Source organism: Salarias fasciatus, chromosome 11 (genome assembly GCF_902148845.1).
Source record: "Salarias fasciatus chromosome 11, fSalaFa1.1, whole genome shotgun sequence".
NCBI classification, from domain to species: domain Eukaryota; kingdom Metazoa; phylum Chordata; class Actinopteri; order Blenniiformes; family Blenniidae; genus Salarias; species Salarias fasciatus.
The window spans coordinates 21,637,958-21,656,461 of NC_043755.1; the positions used below are offsets into that span (position 1 = coordinate 21,637,958).

Genomic DNA, 18,504 nt, shown 5'->3' on the forward strand with positions numbered 1-18,504 from the left:
TGTCATTTAAAAACACACAGCAGCATCGACCATAAAGGCTGGAATGAGCAGGAGTGCATATATTTTCAACATATTATGCTCAAAATGAAGAATTCCTGTTTAAATGAAAACAAGACACACAATAAAAGTCCTGAAAACAAAACTGTATTCAAGAGGAGTGCACATAATATTAAGTACCACATCTTCATTTATGACATTACACCATGGATTATTCCCCGAGATAAAACTAAGAACACACCTCCATGGAGAGGCCTGCTCAGTAACAGTGTGACTTCAGCGTTTCCCTCTTTAATCTTAGTTTCCTGTTGCAGTAAAAAGCTTTACTCTCTACACACGCATCTTCAGCAAAGACCCGATGGCTGCGAGGCTCAGACAAACCAACAATCAGGCAAAATAACACCACCCGTATCACCGCATGGCAAGAAAAATATGATCAGCAGAGATGGAGGAAATTTAAAAGGTTAAAATGAAAGAATCCTGTTGGAGTAAGGCTGGTAAACCCCATTGTTAGAGTCATGCATATTTCCCATAAAGATTCACCTTGAATCTTGTAATGATTCTGGTGTTGTGTTACGGATTGCTTCTCGATGGATGACTTGTTTTAATTTATATTTCAGATGTGAAACAGTGTTTTCTAAGCAGGTTTGTTAGTGGGAGCCCTGAGTTCATGTGCGAGATAAAGGAATAAAAATCCCTCACGAATAACATGTCATAGCATTCAGAGAATGCACTTAAAAAAACATTGTTTTTAAACGGGGGCATTTTTCAATTGAAAAATAAGATAATGATCATTTTTACTCTTTACACATAAAACTAATATGGATGTGATCTAAAGGATGTGGTGCTTCTGGAGCTGAATGATTCCTTCTTTTCTAAGTTCTCAGTTCAAATGTAATTCTAGACCAGGGGTGTCGAATATAAAGCAGGAGGCTCCAACGCAGCTCAGGAAACGACCAGCAAACTGTAGAAACACCACAGAATCCATAGACTTTCAGTTTTCTTCAGACCAGTGGACAATACTGGGACTGGGGCTGAGAGACCATGAAGCTGCCATGAAACTCGCTACTAATTACAGGGTTATAGGATAAGTGTTTTTTTTTTGGTTTTTTTTTGACATTTCACTGCATTTTGCATAGAAAGTATCATTAAATTTGACTTTATGTTGAAATTGTAGCAATTTTCTGTACTGCTCGTTTGATTTTGTGAAAACATACTTTTGTCAAACTTATACACTTATGACTTACATAAGTTTGAATTTCCAGGTTATTATAGCACTATTTCATCACTCCGGCCCACTGATGATGAACTGGACTGAGTTCGACACCCCTGCTCTAGACACGGTCTCTTCAGAGATAACAGCATTCAAATCAAGTTGAGCAGATTTCCATTTCTGATCCAAACAGCGTCGACATCTGTAAAATTCATCTTTCTCCATTCGTCACTTTTTGCCGGGCTGGATTTTCCCTCCGAACAGGGCCTGCTCTGCTCTTTTGCGTTTCTGCATGTCGATCTGCAGCTGCCAGTACTTGAGGTAAACCCACATGAGGCTTCCATTCTTCTTCAGGTCCGTGTTGGTCAAATCCGCACAGTGCGTATCTCTATTGAAAATGTCCCTCAGGTCAGACTCGAGGCCCAGCTCCCGGCCGAGAGGCTCCCTGACCGCCTTCAGCATGTTCCTCTGTATCTCCAGCCGCTGGTCCCGGAGATGGGTGTAGGAGCAGTAGATGTGCTGGCGCTGCATCAGCTGACCCTCCAGGTATTTCAAGGTGCCTGTGGCACGCCGGTACCAGTCGTCCTCTCCCTCCAGGGCCTGCTTGTAGCGTTCCACCTTCTGCTTCTCTTTGTCCAGCTCCAGCTTCAGCATGGCCGCCGTCCTGCTCCTCTCTTTCAGCATCTCCCGGTAACGTGCCTCCAGCTCGCTTTTCATTGTGTTCACGTCTTGGTCATACTGAGCTTTGCCTTTCTGGATCTCCTTCTGAGAATACCAAGTCCAGATCGAGCCTGCGAGGACCATGAGAGACACACAAGCAATGAGAAGATGGATGTTGAACAGGATGTTCTGTCTCAGTAAAGGAAGCCATTTGACATCCAATCAGTTCTGGTTCAAACAGGAAACTATGCCCCAGTGGACCATACGCCTCCATCTCCTGCCTCCTCTACTTTAACACCATCTCTACGTCCTTCCTCACTACATCAATCAATCTTCTCTGAAGACTTCCTCTTCTCACCAAGATTGTTATTGCAACATTGGGTAAAGCTAATATGCTCACTCCCAGTGGAAATCTCAGTATCTGTCACTTTCTAGTCAAACAATACATCACAGCAGGTTTCACAATAATCTTTATTACTTTCCCTTTCACTCTCAAACAGCTCTGAAACGTATCTCCACCCACTCCATTCTCCCTGTTCCATCTTCTTCATCTCTTTGTGCATCAAACTGTTCTGGAAGATGGGCAACAGATTCTTCCATCATCACCACATCTACAGACCTCTAAAGACAGAAACTTACTTTTATTAATAATTTCTATTCCTGCAATTGAAATGGTCTCTTTTTTCTGTGTTATTGGAGTTGGCTGTTACAACTCTGTCACAATCAGAAAAGGATATCCCTTAAAGGTGCATTAAGGAGTTTTACAACCTTAAAATTACCGTATTGGCCCGAATATAAGACGACTCCGATTATAACAAGACCCCTATTTTTCAAAGATCATTTTGTGGAAAAAAAAAAATGCTGAAGACAATAAGGTCACTGATAAAACAAATTTTTACTATACAGTTATTATAAACTCAAAAACTCACAACTGAGATAACATTTCATGAGATATAAAATGAAAAAATATTACTACAGTATTGAATAAAAAATATATTGTCATTCTCAAAATAAGAAACAATAAGCAACAAATAAGAAGCCTCAAGGGGTCCAAACTGCATAGCTAAATGATGTAAATAACTTTCCAGTGCCTTCAGCTGAATCACGGCTCTGGTGGTGGGCATTCCGTCTTTCCGTTTTTCAGTGACGTATTCACTCACCCTTCTATCAGGGACCACGGATGCACGGAAAGCATTTCTCATAGCGTTAGCATTCTGCAGGCGTTTTTTCTGTGCTCTCCAATAAGAACGAGACACTCTGCTACACCATATCTCTTGGCGGCTTGGCAGTTAACTCTGCTGCGTTGATCACCATTAAAGTTGGTATCGTAACTTCGCCTCTGTTGTTTGCTCAGTTGTCCAGCGTTCGAGCCCCTTTGTTCCAGATGATCCGCCATTTTTCATCAGATCATTTCATCTCATCGCTCCACTCGCTCTCTGGTCAGTGATACTTTGGCTCCATCTAGCGGCGCGGATTGGTATTGACCATCTACCGTAAGCCCGCGATTATAACACGACCCCACTTTTGAGGATGCAATTTCTGGAAAAAAACATCGTCTTATATTCGGGCCAATACGGTACTTATTTTCCACCATAAATATGTTACACATTTTTAATGATGTGTACAATGTGCCCTGACATATTCATTACAAGTACCTCTAACAGCGCTAAATTGTCACTTGAAAGTTGCAGTGCCGGTCCGGCGTCAGCATTTTTTTGGGGAGAATTTGAAAGGAATGACGTAATGCGCGCTCTGGCTGTTAGGTTTCGATTTGTCCGCCATTACTCCGCCAGATGCTTAGTGAGCAACAACTGAGCAGGAGCTTCCAGAAAGTAAGAAAAGACTGGCTTCTAGCACTGCCACAGCTCCAGCACAGACTCCACCAGGTAAAAGAAACTTGAGCGCTTCTAAACGAGTGAAGACGGAGTCCCCCTCTTCCATACACGTGAGCCACACGGAAGAGTTTTTCACTAAGCTGCATTACGCCCAAGGCCTGCAGGAGGCGCTGTTTCGCATAAAACGTGCAAACTCCTTAAGGCACCTTTAAGAGGACATCTAACTGTATTAATGGCATCGGTTGTGAGGTTAAACTGAGCTGGAACAGCTACTGAATGATCCAAAACAAAAGTTCTTTTCCAAAGACCGGTGTGGTATTTTGTTGTTTACCTGACGGTTTCGGCAGCTGTCAGCTGTCTTCTTCAGAGTGTTTGTCATGTGATGTTGTTGTGACGTATCTTGTCAGCTGATTTATACAGGTTTTGGTGCTATTCTCCCACTAGTGGAAGCGGGAGAACAGCGCCTGTATAAATCAGCTGGCAAGATATGTCACAACAACATCACGTGACAAACACTCTGAAGGAGACAGCTGACAGCTGCCGAAACCGTCAGGTAAACAACAAAATACCACACTGGTCTTTGGAAAAGAACTCTTGTTTTGGATTATAACTTGGAAGAACAAAGAACCTTTTTGGACCAGCTACTGAATGAGTTTAATACTAGTAACCAAAGAAAAGTCACAGTGAGACTTTGATCTTGATAGAAAATAGCAATGTACTTGTTTTGTATACTGTTTTACTTTAAGCTGCTTCTAAATATTTACATTTTTTAATCATTGAGAAATTGAAATCAATAAAATGTCTAATATTTTCACCTGTGAAATTTCCCTTCATGGTCCATACAGTGGTTAGTGCTCTTGCGACACAGAGAGAGGGCCTGGGTTCGAATACAGACTGGGCCTTTCCACACAGAGGTTGTGTATTCCTCTTATGTGTGTGGGTTTCCTGCAGGTGCTCCAGTTTCCTCCCACAGCCCAAAAACATACATGTGAGGGTAACTGCTGAGCCTAAATTGCCCGTAGGTGTGAATATGAGTATGTTCGTCCTGTGATGGACTGGAGACCTGTCAAGGGTGTAATCTGCCCTCTCCCACAGTTAACCAGGATTGGCTCCAGCAACCCACGACCCTACAGGACAATGCAGCAGAGAAGACTAATGGAAATTTTGGTGCTACAGAGGTGAAATCCATTTACCATTGATCTTGCACAAACTTAATTCAGGGTTTGATGGAAATCACGCCTATCAGCTGTTGTGAAAGCTGTCATCTCAGAGCTGATCAAACCTGCTTCCCTGACAGGCCCAGGGTTTCCCTCAGTGCTTTATAGACCTGGCGGGCTGCCAGGTTTTTCTTGCCCCCCTGTCAGGCTAAGCATCGCTGGTTTATTTATTGTAAATATGTTTTTTTATGCACCAAAACAGCGATACCAAAGACGGTGTATAGAGCTTTTTATCGCATCTGGTGATACGGTCGAAGGTGCAATGGCGACATCTTATGGTTGATACGTGAACACATAGGGGGTCAGAGGTGAGGTGTATTTTCATTACCTGACCCCGAAACAACCACTGCCTGTCTTTACCTGTCTGCAGTGCACGCTAACAACTTTTACTCGACATGTCACAGAGAAAGGGTCAAAAAAACAGACACTTCCTTTTTCCGAAGTCAGAGGAGCACAGGAGGAGACGATGAGGCCGCTCGTTCACCCTCAGGCCAAGGGGGATGTGTCCCATAGATCGTTAATGGATAGAGCTTTCATGACGTCACCCACAGCGTTCCCAAAGGCCGTTCTGCAGACTTCAGCGAGTCCAGCAGGACATCTCCATATTGAATATTTGAAACCGGATGTAAATGTGATTGGTCCCGCCCGTCACATGACCGCATCACTGGGACAGAGGAGGCGCTGTGATAGGGCGATTTATGCAAAACTTTAACTTGTAATATAAAATCAACAGATGATTTATCTGAAAATCAGAGTCTGGTGAAGCAGCACGGTTATAGAAACTAGTGATAGAGACCAAAACGTGTTCTGAAACCGGGCGCTTTATATGTTTATTTTCACTCTGAAAATCGGCATTTTTGAACGGGTTCCAATGAGACCAGGGGTCTTTTTGAAACCAGCATCATCGCCCCCTGCTGGAATTTCCCCGAATTGCAGCTTTTTGGCACTTTCACATTATCTTCATGTTTTATGAGTGGAGGTTGGCACTTGATGCGTCCGCGGTGAGCCGACCAAACTGCGGCTCCAGGATGAGGCAGAGCCGGTGTTGTGCACACCGGTGCGAGTTAGCATGGATGTTAGCACGTTGTCAGAGCAGCCTTCTGCGAGCCGCGATGGTAAACATCGAACTAGCGGATTTAGTCCAAAATGGTTAGTGTTATATCCTAAAAATGACTCATTGTACAAACGGTGGAATTGCATTGCTTATGTTTAATGAATCAGCCACGAACAACATGCTTCATCAATCTGAGGGATTCCATTCATACACATTCTTCTTCTCCGTGCTTCACACTGCACTATACTAACAGTAACTATGGGCCCTCTGCTGGACTGAAGGAGGTACTGCTGGACTTATGCACTGCTGTGAACTCCAAATAAACAACAAATACTTAAAGGAGTCATATTATGCAAAATTCACTTTAAAAAGGTGTCTTTACAGCCATATTACCTCCCAGAGCCTCTGATCCCCCAGAAGTGAAAAATTCAGTCCCTCAATTGCGCACTCCACTTTTAAGGAAACATACACTGAAACACGCGATTCTGAAATCTTACTTTGTCGACGTCAACAAGAAGAACCCCACTCCCCCCCCCGGAAGAGGATTCAGCCATTGGGGGGCCCCCAGATAGGTGGTTATAGTAGTATGTGCTGCCATAGCCTCATTAAGACGTTCAAATTTGAAAATTGTCTTTTTCCTCCTTGTCTCGCTACACCAAATTTTTGAAAATGAAACTGAAACTTAAGCTGAAACGGTCGAGGGGAAGTGCCTCTGACTGTGCCCCCACCGTGTGTGAGAGAGTGGTAGTGGCCAGATGCGTTCAAGTGCATCCCGTAAAGTAGGCTGTGAAAATGAGGCTGTTCGGAGGAGGGCTCCTCAGAGCCACTTTTTAGACCGCTCAAAGTCCGAACATAAGATGAATTTGGGGCAAACAAACTTAATTACTATGTTTTTGGGCTTCTGTGACCTATATGACGTGACTGAAAAATAGCATAATAGGTCCGCTTTAAGGAGCATAATGGCAGCAACAAGTGTTGACCATAGCAACTGGCAATATGTAAATCTGTCAAACAGTAAATGTTTTACTGTGACACTACAGTTAACTGATCCTAAAGTTAGCGGATGGCTCTACAAGACCGAGTATGGTAAGCATTTTTTGTACAATATTAAAATATTAACTATATTAATAATTGTAAGCAATCTAATAATTTTTCAATAATTTTTCTTCAATTTTTCATTCAAAAAGTAGACGAGGTCACAGTCCAGCATATACCTCTTCAGCCTCTGAGTGCCCTGTTTTTACATCTTGATCATGTTTGCACTTTTTTATTTTTGTTAATTTATTTTACCTTTAAATGTGAACAGCAATGGCTTGTTTTAAAGCTCGTGTCCGGAGTTTCTGTTCATTTCCAATGTATGCATCATTTTTTAACAAAGCTTAAATGTGTTAGTCTGGTTTGATACTATAATATATTAGCATAAAGCAATGTAAAAATGTATTTATGAGCCCCGCCTTCGTCTCATAGAACCCCATGTTATCCGAAAAAGCGGTCAGCTTCCGCCTTGTCATGCTGTCAATCAACATGTGCATGCAGCCAGAGAGCACGCGCACTCGTCCAGGTGAGCGTAGCTAACTCGTGAGTTAGCTCCGCAGCAGCCGCCCCGCTTACCTCAGATATATCCACTGTCTGCTGAACATCCACCATAAACAGCTAAACATGTTGGATGCTGTAGGACTTGGAGGCTCTCATTTTCACCCAACAGATAATGTGCGTGCACAATTAAAGGGGCGTGGCTTGGTCGCTCATGAAAACAGAGGGAGGGCGGAACCTCGAGACGTTGGATTAAATAAACCTCTCTCTTTCAAAACTCTGGACACGAGCTTTAAGATTCACTACGATTTAACTTAAGTGAAAACAATTGATATTATTTATTTTAATTGTATTTTCTGTGTTTGTTAGAACTTTATTTTAAGATTGTGCCTTTTTGTAAGACTCTGCATGTAAGTAATGTTAATAAATAAATGCTTACAATAACACAAAAGAGTCATAATTTCAAAATTTCTGTCAAGCTTTAACTTTTTTTTTCTTACATAAACACAGTGGGCTTCTCTCGCAGTCCAACCACCAGGCTTAGCAAGTTTTCTGGGGGAAACCCTGCAGGCCCCTGGTGTTCCCTCATCAACACACACACGTGGACTCACTTCCTCCTTGCGTAACTTACCAAAGGCAGCCAGCCCCAGCATTTGGAACACCAAGGCATAGTTCCACGGTCTGCCATCCCCGGCTCCCGCCTCTGTTCCTCGGGAGTCTGGTCCTGAATCATTGAAGTTGTTCATGGTGGCTGCTGTCTCTAGTAAACACAGAATAAAGCATGAGCACGAAACAAACCATGAGCACAAAACACATCTTTTTTTTTTGCATTCGAAATGTTTTGATTCTAGAGCTGAAGGCTCGGTGGAGTAAATATCCAGTTTGAACAAGTGGATCAACCACAATTTACAAATAGCTCATGTTGAGACTAAATTTAAAAGGAAAAAAGGAATACTTGAAACCTGTAAGTCTCAGCACAGATTCTTTTATTTGACTGAAGATGATCAGACAGCGAAGAAGGTCTTATGCTAGCAATAAAATCACAATACGAGACGCCTCGGTCCATCAGCCCTGCGATGACAGATCTCAGTCCGAACCCCATGCAGAATGGCCCCAATGGAAAGGAGAGGGCCAACCTTATACTCAGTTTTCACATAATTAAGGGTGGCACATGAGACTCCTCTTCTTCAGGAGTCAGCAGTCATGCTTAAAGGTGCTGTAGGCAGGATTTGGCATCTCCGCCATCTTGCTGAGGGTTACCTAAGCAAGATGGCGATTTCACCAATCTAAGATGGCGATTTGAAACCCAGCACAGTCAATCTTGTCCTGTTTTCTCTGAAATCACGCCCTTACGCAAGTTAAGCCCCTCCCACAAGAACGTGTGATGAACGCCCCTCGACCAATCACGGTTAGAGCCTCATGGGCTCTTCTGATTGGTCAAAGATACCTGGAGCTGTGGAGATTCCTTTTCAGCTCAGAACAGAGACAGATGGAAACGCTGCGCCCTCGCGGTAGTGCAATTATGCTACACTCCTAAAGGATTATCAATGGATACTCTAAAATTTAATCCAAATAAAACACAGAAAAATTAGCATTGACTAGCAAAATCCTGCCTACAGCACCTTTAAGATCTGCGGTCCTGCAGTTACAACACCCTCGCTTGAGGCCTTTTACAACAATCCAGCTCATCTGAGCAGGCCACATGCGACCGATACAATAGACTGACACATGGTTACACCCATAGAAGGCAGCCTGAATTAAAGATGAACTGCCTCCAGGGCTTCTGACTGGGCGTCAGCTCCTTATTCTGGCTGGGTCAGACCTGTTGTCCCTCAGGGCTGAGGCTCCTACGTCATCACAAAGAGATCCAAGGTTTAACTATGGTGACCCTTCACAGGTCACACAAGCAGTCACAAGGCAGAGTAATAAAATCACAGTTTTAGCCATTAAAATGGAACAGAAATATACAACACTCAATATATACGCTGCTTGACGAAGAACTATCCCAATAAAAGTGAAATAGCACTGTTTTTTTTAGCGTGGTAGCAGCCAACCAGGAAGTTTGACAGTTCACACGGCTCGTTCCGAGCTAACATGCCAACAGCCTTTCAGTTCGGGCATGCGAGAGAAATTGAAACACAAATGACAGGGGAAAATGTTGATTTAATATTCCCACATCGTGTCGGTGAATGTAATGTCTGAAGCTGCACCTTACCTGGTTCAGTCCAGTGTAACAGAATATCTGAGTTGGGTAAAGTTAGAAAAATAGTCACAGATTCGGACTTTGCGGATCAATAACTGGTGAATAAAACAACCTACTTACACACCAGACCCCTCTTTCTAATCAGTGTCACGATGACTGTCAGTTACAACCTAGTTTTCCTCCGAATGAGCTGTCATCCGAGCAACACAGCTTTAATTGGTCTCAAAAGCTGCAGGTGAAGGCTGGGCGGCTTAGGGACCGTCAGCAAATTACCGTATCGGAAGAGAATGTGAAACAAAATTCAATAACTTCTCCAAATTGGCAAATGAAGTCTTCAAATTCACAACAAACATAAAGGACCACGTGTAATTCATACCACATGCCATATTTTTTAAAAGTTATGACTAAAAATACTTTCAAGGGAAAATGCTGTATTGCTGAAAATACAGCCAAAGCCATCAAAGTTATGAGACCTACCAACAAAATGAGAACAAAACATGAAAGGTGATCACTTTTACTTTACCCTAAAGCAAAAACGTTTTGATTTGATTTATTTAATTGAGTGGATTAATGTATAAGGTCAATAATAGCTGTTGTAACTTTACTGTAGTGCCACAAAGTTGGCCTGATGATCAAACATCTCTAATACTTAATAAAAGAGCATAGAATTAAAAAAAAAGTTTCACTTTATTTTAAATGATTTTTCTAATATGGACAGATATTAAAGGAGTCATATTATGCAAAATTCACTTTAAAAAGGTGTCTTCACAGTCATATTCCCTCCTAGAGCCTCTGGATGATCCCCCAGAAGTGAAAAATTCAGTCACCTCCCTCAATTGCGCACTCCACTTTTAAGGAAATATACACTCAAACACGCGATTCTGAAATCTTACTTTGTCAACGTCAACATGAGGAACACCACGTCAGCTGCAAATACTCTATTAGCAGAATGTGCTTCCTATGGGTGAAACATTACTGCTACTTAAGGTTCATGTTTTTGCTTTTGTTTCATTTATCCTCTAATTTATGTTGTTTTTTGTTTGTTATTCCTGCTGCCAGGTCCCTGCTGTTGCAGTCCAGGGCTCCAGAGACTTTCACTTCTCCATCTATGGGAAGAAGAATCCCAAAGTGTCAGATGATGTGAGTTACAGTTCTTCTCTAATGCAGTTAGCTCTTCATTAGGATCCACAATGTGAGATACTTGCAGGTGTAAATGTGGGATTTGTTTTTACCTGCATCAGTGGACCCATATTTTTAAGATTGTAAACTTAAGCGACCCCACTCACACCACACCCTGTACAATTCCAAAACAGATCAATGGATCTCATGATACTCTAGATGTGACATGCATTTTCTCTGTTATATTCTGTAATGATGAGTTCCTTCTCCCTGTGGATTTACACGCTGTCTCAGTGTGTTTGGTGGTTTAGTGCTGCTTCAAACTTGCACACTTTCCAGCTTTCATCCACAAGTTTTTCACTGTAAAAGATAAATTGCAGCTCTGATTTTGTCCATGTTTCAATTAAACATTCTTTGTAATTCTCTTGGTACATTATTTTCTTTTTTATCAATTTGCCTTTATTTTCAGCCTTCACACTAATATAAATGCTTGAAATTAGTAGTTATTGTGACCTCACTGAGAAAATGCTGACTTACCTATTTTTAAGACATGTTAAAATCAAAAGGGAGTCACGACCCCCCTATGAGTCTTTCAGGGTGTCAGGCCCCTCAGTTGGGAAGCACTAACCTATGTAATAACCTCGGTTTCCATAATTTCCAAACTAGCCCCTATATGAACTCCCACTCCCCCTTGTTGTTTTCAGATCTCCACTCAGTATCCAGTCGTAGACCATGAGTTCGATGCTGTGGTGGTCGGAGCTGGAGGGGTGGGACTCTATATTGAATATTGGAGATGGGGCATGATTAAATAACTTTCACTCATCCCTACACCTTTTCAGGAGTTTCATGTTGAATTATATGTTATATTTGTGTGTGTATTTCTAGATAGGCGTGTGTATTCGAGAGTAGCCAAACTGGTGCCTCCAGGGTTCTTTATGCTGGACAACCTGAAAAAGTTGGTGTAAAAGTGGATTTTTCTTTTTATATGTTTCTGAAGGTCTCCGGTGCCTGTCGTGGCGGCAACCCCCGAACCCGGTGGTGGACACCGGAAGTAAAGCCTGCCGTCAAGCTGAAGAAGGAGTCCTATCGAGTCTTGCTGGCTCATGGGACTCCAGAAGCAGCTGATAGGTACTGGCAGGCCAAGCGAACTGTAGCCCAAGTGGTTGTGGAGGCAAAAACTCGGGTCTGGGAGGAGTTCGGGGAGGCCATGGTGGAGGACTATCGGTCGGCCTTGAAGAAATTCTGGCAAACCATCCTGCGCCTCAGGAGGGGAAAGCAGGTCTCCGTCAACACTGTTTACAGTGGAGGTGGGGAGCTGCTGACCTCAACTGGGGATATTGTTGGACGGTGGAAGGAATACTTCGGGGACCTCCTCAATCCCGTCGCCACGTCTTCCATGGAGGAAGCAGAGGCTGAGGTCTCAGAGGTGGATTCGTCCATCACCCAAGCTGAAGTCACCGAGGTGGTCGGTAAGCTCCTCGGTGGCAAGGCACCGGGGGTGGACGAGATTCGCCCTGAGTATCTTAAAGGTGCTGTAGGCAGGATTCAGCATCTCTGCCATCTTGCTTAGGTTTACCTAAGCAAGATGGTGATTTGACCCATCTAAGATGGCGATTTGAAACCCAGCACAGCCAATCTTGTCCTGTTTTCTCTGAAATCACGCCCTTATGCAAGTTAAGCCCCTCCCACAAAAACGTGTGACGAATGCCCCTCGACCAATCATGGTTAGAGCCTCATGGGCTCTTCTGATTGGTCAAAGATACCTGGAGCTGTCGAGATTCCTTTTCAGCTCAGAACACTTTGTGGACTTGGAGAAGGCGTTTGACCGCGTCCCTTGTGGTGTCTTGTGGGGGGTGCTCCAGGAATACAGAGTCCAGGGCCCCTTGTTAAGGGCCGTCCGGTCTTTGTATGACCGGAGTAGGAGTCTGGTCCTCATTGCCGGCAGTAAGTCGGTCCTGTTCTCGGTGCATGTTGGACTCCGGCAGGGCTGCCCTTTGTCACCGGTTCTGTTTATAATCTTTATGAACACAATTTCTGGGTGCAGCCAGGGGCCGGAGGGGGTCCGGTTCGGGAACCACAGGATTTCATCTCTGCTTTTTGCAGATGTTGTCCTGCTGGCTTCATCGAACCTGGACCTACAGCATGCACTTGGGCGGTTCGCAGCCGAGTGTGAAGCGACAGGGATGAGGATCAGCACCTCCAAATCCGAGGCCATGGTCCTCGACCGGAAGAAGGTGGCTTGCCTTCTCCAGGTCGGTGGAGAGACTCTGGCCCAAGTGGAGTAGTTTAAGTATCTTGGGGTCTTGTTCACGAGTGAGGGGCGAATGGAGCATGAGATTGACAGGCAGGTCGGTGCAGCGGCTGCAGTGATGCAGTCGTTGTATCGGTCCGTTGTGGTGAAGAGGAAGCTGAGCCAAAAGGTGAAGCTCTCGATTTACCGGTCAATCTACGTTCCCACTCTCACCTGTGGTCATGAGCTTTGGGTCATGACCGAAAGGACAACATCCCGGATACAAGCGGCTGAAATGAGTTTCCTCCGTAGGGTGGCTGGGCGCTCCATTAGAGACAGGGGGAGGAGTTCAGTCACCAGGGAGGAGCTCGGAGCAGAGCCACTACTCCTCCACATCGAGGGGAGCCAGCTGAGGTGGCTCGGGCATCTGGTTAGGATGCCTCCTGGACGCCTCCCTGGGTAGGTGTTCTGGGCATGTCCGGCTGGGAGGAGACCCCAGGGAAGACCTAGGACACGGTGGAGAGACCATGTCTCTCAGCTGGCCTGGGAACGCCTTGGGATCCTCCCAGAGGAGCTGGAGGAAGTGTCTGGGGACAGGGAAGTTTGGGCATCCCTGCTGAGACTGCTGCCCCCGCGACCCGGCCCCAGATAAGCGGTAGAAAATGGATGGATGGATGGACCACAGTAGCAGGACGATGGCCCTCAACATGTAAAACACACTTGGAACAAGATCAGATTCACTTTAACACCAGATTATGTAAGAAAGAGGATGACAAGCAGCCTGCTCCTTTTCTTCCTTCACATTTCTATAAACCATGCTGCAGGATGACGCTGTCTGAGACGGACAGCGTCCGCAGGGAGAGCTACAAGCAGCAGCAGGTGGTCCACTTCCTGGTGGAGAGGAGCCCGGGCCAGACCCTGAAGCTGGGCCGGGACGGCGGAGTCATGACCAGAAACCAGCTGCCTCTCTCACCCACCAGTCGGGCACCACACGGCGCCAACGCCGCTGCCTTCGACCGCAGGGTGCAGCAGCCCGTGGCGTCAGAGGAGGAGTGGGACTCATGGGAGACGAGCGACCTGATAAAGCCAGCAAGGGAGAACTTCAGAGCCTCCGGCCTGATGTCTTCTCCCAGACACGCCTCTCACCGGGCGCCCAAGAGGGAGTGAAGCACCGAGACCTACACCGTCTTAGTAAACACATTCAATCAACCAGTGAATTGAAACGTTTACAAACAATGTCTTATCTTCTGAGTAGTTTCAGTATACTCTTAAAAACCTGAATTGTAGACATAATAAGCTACTTGCTATATTTAGCAAGCATTTAATGATTTACTGTGAAATGCTCCTGAATGTTACTGCAGGTTTTTTCTGGAGGGAAATGATACTTTTGTCGTTGCGAGGGATCTGTGTAAAAAAATAAAGCTATTTTGAGCGCCGTCTGGAGGGAGATTCTGCCTCTTGTTGCACATTTGATCCAGATGAGTGTTGATGTGTTGATTGCTTTCTTATATCCCTGCGGTATTCTCCCGTTTCTGTAACTTTACACAGTGGAAGTTTCAACATTGCTACATCATAAAGTGATCGTTTGTCATTTTAAAACACACAGCAGCATCGACCATAATGGCTGGAATGAGCAGGAGTGCATATACATTCTACATACATACAATATGTTCAAAATGAAGAATTCCTGTTTAGATGAAAACAAGACACACAAAATAAGTCCTGAAACCAAAACTATATTCAAGAGGAGTGCACATAATATTAAGTACCACATCTTCATTTATGACATTACACCATGGCTTATTCCCCGAGATAAAACTAAGAACACACCTCCATGGAGAGGCCTGCTCAGTAACAGTGTGACCTTAGCGTTTCCCTCTTTAATCTTAGTTTCCTGTTGCAGTAAAAAGCTTTACTCTCTACACACGCATCTTCAGCAAAGACCCGATGGCTGCGAGGCTCAGACAAACCAACAATCAGGCAAAATAACACCACCGGTATCACCGCATGGCAAGAAAAATATGATCAGCAGAGATGGAGGAAATTTAAAAGGGTAAAATGAAAGAATCCTGTTGGAGTAAGGCTGGTAAACCCCATTGTTAGAGTCATGCATATTTCCCATAAAAACTCATTTTGAATCTTGCAATGATTCTGGTGTTGTGTTACGGATTGCTACTTGATGGATGAATTGTTTTTAATTTATAGTTCAGATGCGAAACACTGTTTTCTGACCAGGTTTGTTAGTGGGAGCCCTGAGTTCATGTGCGAGACAAAGGAATAAAAATCCCTCACGAATAACATGTCATAGCATTCAGAGAATGCACTTAGAAAAACATTGTTTTTAAACGGGGGCATTTTTCAATTGAAAAATAAGATAATGATCATTTTTACTCTTTACACATAAAACTAATATGGATGTGATCTAAAGGATGTGGTGCTTCTGGAGCTGAATGATTCCTTCTTTTCTAAGTTCTCAGTTCAAATGTAATTCTAGACCAGGGATGTCGAATATAAAGCAGGAGGCTCCAACGCAGCTCAGGAAACGACCAGCACACTGTAGAAACACCACAGAATCCATCGACTTTCAGTTTTCTTCAGGCCAGTGTACAATACTGGGACTCGAGCTGAGAGAGCGGTGATGCTGCCATGAAACTTGTTACTAAATACAGTGTTATAGGATAAGTTCTTTCGGCATTTCACTGCATTTTGCACAGAAAGTATCATTAAAATTGGCTATGTTGAAAGTGTAGCAATTTTCTGTACTGCTCGTTTGATTTTGTGAAAACATACTTTTGTTGAGCTTAAACTTGTGATTTAAATAAGTTTGAATTTCCAGGTTATTATAGCACTATTTTACAAGTCTGGCCCGCTGATGATGAACTGGACTGAGTTTGACACCCCTGCTCTAGACACGGTCTCTTCAGAGATAACATCATTCAAACCAAGTTGAGCAGATTTCCATTTCTGATCCAAACAGCGTCGACATCTCTAAAATTCATCTTTCTCCATTCGTCACTTTGTGCCGGGCTGGATTTTCCCTCCGAACAGGGCCTGCTCGGCTCTTTTGTGTTTCTGCATGGTGACCTGCAGCTGCCAGTACTTGAGGTAAACCCACATGAGGCTTCCATTCTTCCTCTTGTCCATGTTGGCCACTTCCGCACAGTGCCTATCTCTTTTGAAAATGTCCCTCAGGTCAGACTCGAGGTCCAGCTCCCGGCCGAGAGGCTCCCTGACCGCCTTCAGCAGCATGTTCTTCTCCATCTCCAGCCGCTGCTCGCGGGGCTGGATGTAGGAGCAGTAGGCGTACTGCCGCTCCACCAGCTGACCCTCCAGTTCTTTCAAGGTGGCTGTGGCCCGCCGGTACCAGTCGTCCTCTCCCTCCAGGGCCTGGTGCAGCACAGCTCCTGCTGCTCCTGAACTCACCACCTTCTGCTTCTCTCTTTCCAAAGTCTGCCTTTCCTTGAGAGAGAAGAGTTACAACAGGTTTCAGCTTAGAAACAAAAGACATGTGTAGGTCAATAGATGTTTATCTTTACCTGCTGGAGCTGCTTACGTTCCTCCATGAGCTGGTGGCTCTGTGAGGCCATGGCCTGCTTGTAGCCTTTCACCCTCTGCTTCTCTTTCTCCAGCTCCAGCTCCAGCATGGCCGCCGTCCTGCTCCTCTCTTTCAGCGTCTCCCGGTAACGTGCCTCCAGCTCGCTTTTCATTGTGTTCACGTCTTGGTCATACTGAGCTTTGGCTTTCTGGATCTCCTTCTGAGACTCCCTGGTCCAGATCCAGCCTGAGAGGACCATGAGAGACACACACAAGTGATGAGAAGATGGATGTTGAACAGGATGCTCTGTGTCAGTAAAAGAAGCCATTTGACATCCGATCAATTCTGGTTCAAACAGGAAACTATGCCCCAGTGGACCATACGCCTCCATCTCATGTCTCCTCTATTTTAACACCATCACCATCTCTACGTCCTTCCTCATGACATCACTCAATCTTCCTTGAAAACTTCCTCTTCTCACCGAGATTGTTATTGGGTAAAGCTGATGTGTTCACTCCCAATGGAAATCTCAGTATCTATCTGTCACTGTCTAGTCAGACAATACATCACAGCAGGTTTCACTATTATCTTTTATTTTATCTTTTATTATTCTGATTTTATTTTCCTGTTATCAGGGTTGACTGTTAGAACTCTGTCCCAATCAAGGATATTAGTTAAGAACAGTTGAAGAGCTGGAACAGCTACCGAATGAGTTTAGTGGTAATAAAGAAAAGTCACAGTGAGACTTTGAGCTTGATGAAAAATATCAATGTATTTATTTGTTTTCTATACTGTTTTACTTTAAGCTACTTCTAAATACCTTTATTTTTTTATCATTAAGAAATTGAAATAAACAAAATGCTTAATATCTTAACCTGTGAAATTTCCTTTCATGGTCAGTTCAGCGCTCTCTCCTCACAGCAAGAGGGTCTGGGTTCAAATACTGGCCGGGCCTTTCCACACAGAGGCTATGTATTCCTCTTATGTGTGTGGGTTTCCTGCAGGTGTTCAAGTTTCCTTCCACACTCCAAAAACATACATGTGAGGGTAACTGCTGAGCCTAAATTGCCCCCAGGTGTGAATATGAGTATGTTTGTCCTCTGATGGACTGGAGACCTGTCCAAGGTGTCCTTGTCTCACAGCAACCCACGACTCTACAGGATAATGCAGCAGAGAAGATGGATGGAAATTTTGACGACACAGGTGAAATCCATTTACCATTGATTTTGCACAGACTTAATTCAGGTTTTGATTGAAATCACGCCTATCAGCTGTTCTGAAAGCTGCCATCCCAGAGCTGATGAAACCTGCTTCCCTGACAGGCCCCTGGTGTTACCTCATCAACACACACACACGTGGACGCACGTCCCTGTGTAACTTACGAAAGGCAGCCAGCCCCAGCATGGGGACCAGCAAAGCGTAGTTCCATTGGCTGCCATCCCGGCCCCCGCCCCTCTTCCTCTGGGGTCTGGTTGGATATTCCATCTAGGGGGATCATTCAAGTTGTTCATGGGGGCCGCTGTCACAAGTAAACACAGAATAAATCATGAGCACGAAACATAAACATGAGCACAAAACATGTGTTTCTTTTTTTCATTCAAAATGTTTTGATTCTGGAGCGGGCTGAAGGCTCATTGGAGTGAATATCCAGTTTGAACACGTGCATTAACCACAGTCTACAAACAGATCAATAATTAGGCTGCTTTTCTGAAGAACTGTTCCAATAAAAGTTTATAGTAGTAATGCTTTCTTAGCATGTTAGCATAACCGGGAAGTTTGACAGTACACACGGCTAGCTCCGAGCTAACATGCTAACAGTCTTTCAGTTTGGGCATGCGAGAGAAATTGAAACACACATAACAGGGAGAAATGTTGATTTAATATTCCGACATCGTGTCGGTGAATGTA

General features: G+C 44.3%; 2 protein-coding genes across 2 annotated transcripts; both read right to left on the reverse strand.

Moving 5' to 3' along the window:
• Nucleotides 1-1,134: 1,134 nt before the first annotated feature.
• LOC115396513 (coiled-coil domain-containing protein 127-like) lies at nucleotides 1,135-8,255 on the reverse strand. Its single transcript, XM_030102408.1, has 2 exons — nucleotides 8,141-8,255; nucleotides 1,135-2,001 (listed from the first exon to the last, which is right to left on the reverse strand). Exons 1-2 carry the CDS (start codon nucleotides 8,253-8,255, stop codon nucleotides 1,439-1,441), a joined length of 678 nt encoding a protein of 225 aa, XP_029958268.1. The 3' UTR covers nucleotides 1,135-1,438.
• A 6,522-nt stretch (nucleotides 8,256-14,777) lies between these two features.
• Nucleotides 14,778-18,107, reverse strand: LOC115397163 (coiled-coil domain-containing protein 127-like). The gene is given in 4 exon segments (XM_030103368.1): nucleotides 14,778-16,520; nucleotides 16,598-16,842; nucleotides 17,979-18,054; nucleotides 18,057-18,107. Coding segments are annotated over 4 exon segments (819 nt in total). The 3' UTR covers nucleotides 14,778-16,073.
• Between the last annotated feature and the right edge of the window lie 397 nt (nucleotides 18,108-18,504).